At 61.4% G+C, this 9,863-nt stretch overlaps 1 protein-coding gene across 5 annotated transcripts in view; it reads left to right on the top strand.

The window, feature by feature from the left end:
• The first annotated feature begins 1,483 nt into the window (after positions 1 to 1,483).
• Positions 1,484 to 9,863, top strand: part of sin3b (SIN3 transcription regulator family member B) — a 60,232-nt gene continuing 51,852 nt past the window's right edge. For 2 of the 5 annotated variants that reach the window (XM_038776822.1, XM_038776821.1), the window contains exons 1-2: positions 1,528 to 1,600; positions 6,692 to 7,226. In XM_038776822.1, the coding sequence (XP_038632750.1) occupies positions 7,119 to 7,226 (108 nt within the window). In that variant the 5' untranslated portion in view covers positions 1,528 to 1,600; positions 6,692 to 7,118. Of the gene's footprint in view, positions 1,601 to 6,691; positions 7,227 to 9,863 lie in introns of all 5 variants that reach the window. The other 3 variants (XM_038776826.1, XM_038776824.1, XM_038776823.1) reach the window with 3 other exon arrangements.

Raw genomic sequence — 9,863 nt, 5'->3', positions numbered from 1 at the left:
TTTAGCAGAGAGATTGCAGAACTCTGAGCTACAGAGGGATCTGGGTGTCCTGGGGCATGCGCCACAAAAGGTTAGTAAAGAGGAATAGCAAATTATTAGGAAAGCTGATGGAATGTTGGTGTTTATTGCAAGCAGCTACGTTTGGAGTCCTGTGTACAGTTTTGGTTTCCTTATTTAAGAAAGGATAGAATTGCATTAGAAGCAGTGTAAACAAGGTTCACGACTGATGCCTGGGATGAAAGGGTTGCCTTATAAGGAAAGGTTGGAAAGGCTGAGCCTTTATCCACTGGTATTTGGAAGAATGAAGGTGATCTTATTGAGACATATAAAGATCTCAAAGTAACTTGACAGGGTGGATGAAGAAAATATATTTCCCCTCATGGGAGAGACTAGCACCAGAGAACAGAGTTTAAAAATAAGGTCCTGCCTCTCTCAATGGGATTTCCCGTTGAATCCACACGACATTGCTAGACATAGGTGGCAGGAGGCGCTGTCCGGAAGAGCCAGATGATCTTGCTCAATGTCGCTACTGCCCAGGTCTGACCCAGCTACAGCCATTATAGCATGAGTATTAATGTGTAATAAAAGTAAAACACTGCAGATGCTAGAACCTGAAACAGAAAATGCTGGAAAAGCTCAGCAGGTCAGGCAGCATCTGTAGAGAGAGAAAATAGAGTTAATGTTTTGGGTCCGTATGACTCTTTTTCAAAGCTTTAACGTGTTTTGTGGATACGCCAGGTGGTACATCCATACTCGCAACTATCACACAAAGATCACCAGGGATTATTTTGCTTTCCTTTCTAAAAATTGCCACATCTGTTTTGTAATTAGTAGCACATCTGTTGGAGGATTCACACGATGAGGCAGGGCAGACAAAGGCAATTCAGCCCATCATGCCAGTGCCAGCCCTTTCGTGAACATGCAATTATTATCAGTTGCAGGGTTTCCCGCAAGTAGATAAAAGTTGGAACAGTAGTAAATCTCTTCCAGTGCATTTTGCAACTATGTTCATCTGCATCATCACTGACCTCCCTCAGTACTGATCCCCTGACAGTGCAGCGCTCCCTCAGGACTGACCCTCTGACAGTGCAGCACTCCCTCAGCACTGATCCCCTGACAGTGCAGCACTCACTCAGTACTGACCCTCTGACAGTGCAGCACTCCCTCAGTACTGACCCTCTGACAGTGCAGCACTCCCTCAGTACTGACCCTCTGACAGTGCAGCACTCCCTCAGTACTGACCCTCTGACAGTGCAGCAGACCCTCAGTAGAGTAACGAGAATGTCGGACTGCATTTTGTTGTGAATTCCCGGTAGTGTAAGAGTTCAGATGGAGGTTTATTGTTTCTCTGAGCGCCTTTCCAGTTGCTGATCCCAGTCTAGCGGTTCAGCCCCGCGGCCTATCACCGGAACCTCGAATCCGGACCGCGGGCCCGCCCGGACCCTCACAGAGAGGCACCCGCCGGTCCTGCGCTCCGATTGGCTGATAGGAGGCGGCGGCCCCGGGAATGGGTTTCACCAACGGACCGGAAGCGAGGAGCCGCCGGGGGCGCGGAGCCGGAACCGAGAGACGAGGCGCGGGGCCCGGGCCGGAGCCGCGGGTGAGACAGAGACCGGGGGCGGGGACGGGGGGCTTGGCGCCGGGGTTCAACCCGATGTGGGAAACGGAGAGCGGCTGATATCTCCCCCGGCCCCCCCACCACTCCCTGGACCACTCCCACCCCACTCCCCCCCCCACTCCCACTCTCTCCCCCCCACTCCCACTCTCTCCCCCCCCACTCCCACTCTCTCCCCCCCCACTCCCACTCTCTCCCCCCCCACTCCCACTCTCTCCTCCCCCCACTCCCACTCTCTCCCCCCCCACTCCCACTCTCTCCCCCCCCCACTCCCACTCTCTCCCCCCCCACTCCCACTCTCTCCCCCCCCACTCCCACTCTCTCCCCCCCCCACTCCCACTCTCTCCCCCCCCACTCCCACTCTCTCCCCCCCCACTCCCACTCTCTCCTCCCCCCCCACTTCCCCATCCCCCCGACCCCCCCCCCCTCCCATCCCCCCGACCCCCCCCCACTCCCCATCCCCCCGACCCCCCCCCCACTCCCCATCCCCCCGACCCCCCCCCACTCCCCATCCCCCCGACCCCCCCCACTCCCCATCCCCCCCCCCCCCCCACTCCCCATCCCCCCGACCCCCCCCACTCCCCATCCCCCCGACCCCCCCCACTCCCCATCCCCCCGACGCCCCCACTCCCCATCCCCCCGACGCCCCCCACATCCCCATCCCCCCCGACGCCCCCACTCCCCATCCCCCCGACCCCCCCACTCCCCATCTCCCCGACCCCCCCACTCCCCATCCCCCCGACCCCCCCACTCCCCATCCCCCCGACCCCCCCACTCCCCATCCCCCGACCCCCTACTCCCCGACCCCCCCACTCCCCGTCCCCCCGACCCCCCCACTCCCCGTCCCCCCGACTTCCCACCCCCGACCCCCCACTCCCCATCCCCCCGACCTCCCCATCCCCCTGACCCCCCCACTCCCCATCCCCCCGACCCCCCCCCACTCCCCAACTCCCCATCCCCCGACCCCCCCACTCCCCATCACCCGCCCCCCCCACTCCCCATCACCCGACCCCCCCACTCCCCATCACCCGCCCCCCCCCCACTCCCCATCCCCCGACCCCCCCACTCCCCATCCCCCCGACCCCCCCACTCCCCCGACCCCCCCACTCCCCATCCCCCCGACAACCCCACTCCCCATCCCCCCACTCCCCACCCCCCACTCCCCATCCCCCCAACCTCCCCACCCCCCACTCCCCCACCCCCCACTCCCCACCCCCCACTCCCCACCCCCCCCACTCCCCATCCCCTGACCCCCCACTCCCCCATCCCCCGACCCCCCACTCCCCATCCCCCGCCCCCCACCCCCCATCCCCCGACCCCCCATCCCCCCAACCCCCCCACTCCCCATCCCCCCGACTCCCCATCCCCACGACCCCCCCCACTCCCCATCCCCACGACCCCCCCACTCCCCATCCCCCGACCCCCCCCCCCCATCACCCGACCCGACCCCCCCACTCCCCATCCCCCCGACCCCCCCACTCCCCATCCCCCCGACCCCCCCCACTCCCCATCCCCCCGACCCCCCCACTCCCCATCCCCCCGACCCCCCCACTCCCCATCCCCCCCGACCCCCCACTCCCCATCCCCCCCGACCCCCCCACTCCCCATCCCCCCGACCCCCCACTCCCCATCCCCCCACCCCCCCACTCCCCACCCCCCCCACTCCCCATCCCCCCCTTTCCCCCCACCCCCCGTTCCCCCCCACTTCCCCTTCCCCCCCCCACGCCCCGTTCCCCCCCACTCCCCTTCCCCCCCACTCCCCGTCCCCCCCTCCCCCGTCCCCCCCCTCTCCCCGTCCCCCCCTCTCCCCGTCCCCCCCTCTTCCCTCCCCCCCCCCTCTTCCCGTCCCCCCCCCTCTTCCCGTCCCCCCCCCTCTTCCCGTCCCCCCCCCCCTCTTCCCGTCCCCCCCCCTCTTCCCGTCCCCCCCCCTCTCCCCGTCCCCCCCCCTCTCCCCGTCCCCCCCTCTCCTCCCCGTCCCCCCCCTCTCCCCGTCCCCCCCCCTCTCCCCGTCCCCCCCCCCACTCCCCTCCCCCCCCCCACTCTCCCACCCCCCCCCACTCCCCGCCCCCCCCCATCCCCGCCCCCCCCCACTCCCCGCCCCCCCCCACTCCCCGTCCCCCCCACTCCCCGTCCCCCCCACTCCCCTCCCCCCGTTCCCCCCCACTCCCAGTTCCCCCCCACTCCCCGTCCCCCCCCTCTCCCCGTCCCCCCCCTCTCCCCTCCCCCCCTCTCCCCGTCCCCCCCCTCTCCCCGTCCCCCCTCTCCCGTCCCCCCCTCCCCGTCCCCCCTCTCCCCCGTCCCCCCCTCTCCCCGTCCCCCCCCCTCTCCCCGTCCCTCCCCCTCTCCCCGTCCCCCCCCTCTCCCCGTCCCCCCCTCTCCCCGTCCCCCCCCCACTCCCCGTCCCCCCCCCCCTCCCCGTCCCCCCCCACTCCCCGTCCCCCCCACTCCCCGTCCCCCCCCCACTCCCCGTCCCCCCCCCACTCCCCGTCCCCCCCACTCCCCGTCCCCCCCCCCACTCCCCGTCCCCCCCCCCCTCCCCGTCCCCCCCCACTCCCCGCCCCCCCCCACTTCCCCGTCCCCCCCCCCCCACTCCCCGTCCCCCCCCACTCCCCGTCCCCCCCCCTCCCCGTCCCCCCCCCACTCCCCGTCCCCCCCCACTCCCCGTCCCCCCCCCACTCCCCCCTTCCCCCCCACTCCCCGTCCCCCCCCACTCTCCCCGTCCCCCCCACTCCCCGTCTCCCCCACTCCCCGTCCCCCCCACTCCCCGTCCCCCCCCACTCCCCGTCCCCCCCCCCACTCCCCCCGTCCCCCCCACTCCCCGTCTCCCCCACTCCCCTTCCCCCCCCACTCCCCGTCTCCCCCCACTCCCCGTCCCCCCCACTCCCCGTCCCCCCCACTCCCCGCCCCCCCCACTCCCCGCCCCCCCCCGCTCCCCGTCCCCAGACCCCCCCACTCCCCATCCTCCCGACCCCCCCACTCCCCATCCCCTGACCCCCCCCCCCACTCCCCATCCCCTGACCCCCCCCCACTCCCCACCCCTGCCCCCCCCACTCCCTGACCCCACTCCCCACTCCCTGACCCCACTCCCCACTCCCTGACCCCACTCCCCATTCCCTGACCCCCCCCACTCCCCATTCCCTGACCCTCCCCATCCCCTGACCCTCCCCATCCCCTGACCCCCCCACTCCCCGACCCCCCCCACTCCCCATCCCCCCGTTCCCCCCCACCCCCCGTTCCCCCCCACCCCCCGTTCCCCCCCACCCCCCGTTCCCCCCCACCCCCCGTTCCCCCCCACCCCCCGTTCCCCCCCACCCCCCGTTCCCCCCCCACCCCCCGTTCCCCCCCACCCCCGTTCCCCCCCACCCCCGTTCCCCCACCCCACCCCCCGTTCCCCCCCACCCCCCGTTCCCCCCCCCCCCCACCCCCCCGTTCCCCCCCACCCCCTTCCCCCCCACCCCGTTCCCCCCCCCCCACCCCCCTTCCCCCCACCCCCCTTCCCCCCCCACCCCCCGTTCCCCCCCCCCCCCCGTCCCCCCCCCCCCCCCCCCCCCCCACCCCCCCCCCCCCACCCCCCGTCCCCCCCCCCCCCGTCCCCCCCCACCCCCCTCCCCCCCCACCCCCGTCCCCCCACCCCCCTCCCCCCCCCCACCCCCGTCCCCCCCCACCCCCCTCCCCCCCCCACCCCCCGTCCCCCCCCACTCCCCTTCCCCCCCCACCCCCTCCCCCCCCCACTCCCCGTCCCCCCCCTCTCCCCTCCCCCCCCCTCTCCCCGTCCCCCCCCACTCCCCTCCCCCCCCCACTCCCCCCCCCCCCTCCCCTCCCCCCCCCCCACTCCCCGTCTCCCCCACTCCCCGTCTCCCCCACTCCCCGTCCCCCCCACTCCCCGTCCCCCCCACTCCCCGTCCCCCCCACTCCCCGTCCCCCCCACTCCCCGTCCCCCCCCCACTCCCCGTCTCCCCCACTCCCCGTCTCCCCCACTCCCCATCCCCAGACCCCCCCACTCCCCATCCTCCCGACCCCCCCCACTCCCCATCCCCTGACCCCCCACCACTCCCCATCCCCTGACCCCCCCCCACTCCCCAACTCCCCATCCCCTGACCCCCCCCAACTCCCCATTCCCTGACCCCCCCAACTCCCCATTCCCTGACCCCCCCCACTCCCCATCCCCTGACCCTCCCCATCCCCTGACCCCCCCCCACTCTCCATCCCCTGACCCTCCCCATCCCCTGACCCCCCCCCACTCCCCATCCCCTGACCCCCCCATCCCCATGACCCCCTCACTCCCCATACCTCCGACCCTCCCCATCCCCCGATCCCCCCCACTCCCCAGCCTGTCCCCCTGCTGCCCCGCCCTCTGCACTTCCCGCTTGCCTGCCCTCTGCTCCCCCAGCCATTTGCACCCCATCCGTTCCCATCCCCATGTTCGCCCCCCCCCCCCCACCCCCCCCCCCCCCCCCCCCCCCCCCCCCCACACACACACACACCCCGGGGGGTGGGGCGGGCAGAGAGCAGTAGTGTATGAAGTTCAGTGCCAGTGTAATGCCAGGTATGATGGCCGTACATCTCAGTGACTGGGTGAACCTATCAGACAGTAGGGCCTTTCTGCTGTTTGCAATAGGTAGTGTACTGACCATACTTAACCAACTTGTTCTTGCAAAACTCAGAGCAAAATGTTTAAAGTTAGATACGATTCCACAGTTGGAAAGTGTGCGTTGAGCACTCCTGACTGTGCTAAAAGTTACGCTAACAATCAATTTAAAATGATCGGTCAGGCTTGTAATATACACTTACTAGAAGCTGCATCTATTCAGATATATGGAGCTGGATCTGCAAGCAAAAGGAATATATATGTTCAGACATTGCATCTTTTTTGAATAAACAAAAGCATGGGGAACATTAGTTCCTTGGTGCATTCGCCATGGCAACATCTTGACCAATCAGAGCTGATTTCGCCAACAAATCAAGTACCCTTTTCTCCTGCAGTATAAATTGTTGTTCCCTTTGAAATTTGTTATTCTTGCGTCTGTCCTGATGAGTTCAAGACGAAAAGCTTCAACAACGTGTCTCTCTTTGCAGCAATTGGATTACAGTGAGGGAGAGTTGTACATCGTCAGCCTCATTCTCGCATCCTGATCTATCTTGGTCCAATGGCAAGGCGAGTCTAGATGGTTGGAGATGGATGCAGTGGGTAATCTGAATGTCTTCTGTGTCTTGTCAAGATCAAGACATTCCACAACACGGTACTAACCCTCCTTCAAGATTGTTGGACCTGAGACTGTCCTCATCTTCCCAGACCGCCGCAATCAGCCTTCGCATGCCTGGGTGGACAAATTCCTAAGTCGCTGAGGGTAGGCGACCCAGTGAAGCCCCTCACCTGGTTTGGCCTGTGTCAGTTGTAGTCATTGTAAAAGACTGACCGCTACTCAGCGCCACAGGCGAGAGGTGGACGAAGGTGAGGACCAGTACAGGATGAGCTACTCCAAAGAGTGCAGTGAGATGACCCATGAGTTGCGGCTCCTCCTTCCCTCCCAGGTTTAGGATGGCAATGGAAAAGAACAAAGAACAGTCCAGTGTAAGAATAATTAATTGGTGGAAAGTCAACTTCAATGGGGTAAGAGTGGATCTGGGCTGAATGAATGGGAGCCAAAGATTCGCAAGAAAAACGGTAGCTGAACAATGGGCTACATTCGAAGCAGAGATCGTTCAGTCACAGTCGAGGTATATTTCCTCAAAATAGAAAGTCAGGGTAAACAAAATGAGAGCTCCCTGGATAAAGAAATAGATAGAGATTAAGATAAGGAGGAAAATGTGTTTTTGTGACAGGTGTTAGGTAGAAAATACACTGACGAACTCGGCTGAATACCGAAGGTTCCGAGTGGAGGTGAAAATATAAGAGAAGCAAAGAGAGAGTGTGTAAAGAGACTCGACAGCTAGCATAAAAGGAAATCAAAAAGGCATCTATCGGCATATAAATAGTAAAAGGAGCTGCAGGGCTGTTGAAGGACCATGTACCTGTCTTTACGAATGAAGGAGATGCTGCCCAGGGAATGGTGAAAGGGGAGGTAATTAAAATATTAGAAGGATTGAGGTGACACAGTGGTTAGCATTGCTGCCTCACAGCACCAGGTACCCAGTTTCATTTCCGGCCTTGGGTAACTCTGGAGTTTGCATGTTCTCCCCATGTCTGTGTGGGTTTCCTCCGGGTGCTCCGGTTTCCTCCCACAGTCCAAAGATGTGCAGGTTAGGTGGATTAGCCATGATAAAATTGCCCCTTAGTGTTCTAAGATGTGCAGGTTAGGTGGGGTTGTGGAGATAGGGTGGGGGCATGGACCTACGTACGGGTGCTCTTTCAGAGGGTGGGTGCAGGTTAGGTGGGCCGAATGGGCCCCTTCTGCACTGTGGGATTCTATGGATTTAAAATTGATAAGGGGAGGTATTGGGTAGGCTGTCTGTACTGCAATGAGACTGGGTGAGATGCACTCAAAGATACTAAGGGAAGCACGGTAGCATTGTGGATAGCACAATTGCTTCACAGCTCCAGGGTCCCAGGTTCAATTCCGGCTTGGGTCACTGTCTGTGAGGAGTCTGCACATCCTCCCCGTGTGTGCGTGGGTTTCCTCCGGGTGCTCCGGTTCCCTCCCACATTCCAAAGATGTGCAGGTTAGGTGGATTGGCCATGATAAATTGCCCTTAGTGTCCAAAATTGCCCTTAGTGTTGGATCAGGTTACTGGGCTATGGGGATAGGGTGGGGGTGTTGACCTTGGGTAGGGTGCTCTTTCCAAGAGCCGGTGCAGACTCAATGGGCCAAATGGCCTCCTGCACTATAAATTCTATGACCAAGTGAGAGTGGAAATTACGGAGACACTGGCCATAACTTTCAGTCTTCCTTAGACCCGAAGTGGTGTCAGGAGAATTGTTCAAAAAGCCTGTAAAAATAAACCCAGCAACTACAGGCCAGTCAGTTTAACTTCAGTGGTGGGGGAAAGTTCTAGAAACAATAATTTGGGACAAAATTAATAGATACAAGGAGAAATGTCGGTTAATTAAGGAATGTCAGCATGGATTTCGTAAGGGAAACTGTATTTAATAAACTTGCTGGAGGTTCTGATGAGGTGACAGGGAGTAGATCAGGGCAATGCTGTTGATGTGGTGGACTTCCAAAAGGCACTTGATACAGCGAAGCACAACAGACTTGCGAACAAAGTTGGAATAAAAGGAACAGTAAGTAGCAACATGGATGTGGAACTGGCTGAGTGACGGGAAACAAACTCGTAATTAATTAAACAGAGGGCGCTGGATAACTTCGGCAGGTCTGCCATAATCTAGAAGGAGAGAAACAGCGTCAACATTTTGAGTTTTTCCAGTGTCCTCTGTTCTTGTTTCTGATTCCAGTATCCACGGTATTTTACTGGTTAACGGATGTTTTTTAGATTGGAGGAAGTTTTGGAGTTGAATTCTGCAGGGGTCAGCTTGTGACCCTTGCTCTTCCTGATATGTATTAATGACCTAGACCTTGATGCACAGGGAACAATTTCAAAGTTTGTGGATAATATAAAACTTGGGAGCATTTGAACTGTGAGGATAACAGTGTAGAACTTCAAAGAAGCTGGTGGAATGAGTCGAGTGGTGGAAAGATGTGAAGTGATTCATTTTGGTAGGACGGACATGGAGAGAGAATATAAAATAAAGGATGCAATCCTAAAGGGGATACAGGGGCAGAGGGACCTGGTTGTCTATGTACCTAAGTCATTGAAGGTGGCAGGATCGATGGAGTAAGTGGTTAATAAACCATAGAGTATCCTAGCTTTTATTAATGGGGCACAGAGTACAAGAGCGAGGAGGTTATGTTAAACTTGTATAAGACATTAGTTAAACCTCAGCTGAAATATTGCGTCCAGTTCTGGGCGCCACACTATAGGAAGGATGTGAAGGCATTGGAGAGAGTGCAGAAAAGATACACGAGAATGACTCCAGGGATGAAGAACAAAAGTTAGTGGAGCAAGTTGCCACTTTTTTCCTTGGAGAAAAGAAGACGGAGAGGAGATTTGATTGAGGAGCCTGGACAAAGTAGAGAGGGTAAAACTGTTCCTGCTTGTGAAAGGATCAAGAATGAGAGGGCACAGATATATTTTCAAGCCAGTATGGTGAGTGACTTGAAGGGGAGCCTGCAAGTGGTGGTGTCCCCGTGTATCTGCTGTCCTCCTATGGTAGAGGTCATGGGGTTTCGAAGGTGCTGTCTCAGGAGCT

Source organism: Scyliorhinus canicula, chromosome 18, assembly GCF_902713615.1.
Source record: "Scyliorhinus canicula chromosome 18, sScyCan1.1, whole genome shotgun sequence".
NCBI lineage: Eukaryota > Metazoa > Chordata > Chondrichthyes > Carcharhiniformes > Scyliorhinidae > Scyliorhinus > Scyliorhinus canicula.
The sequence above is the reverse complement of the archived record's forward strand: the minus strand, read 5'-3'. Positions and strand labels throughout refer to the sequence as shown.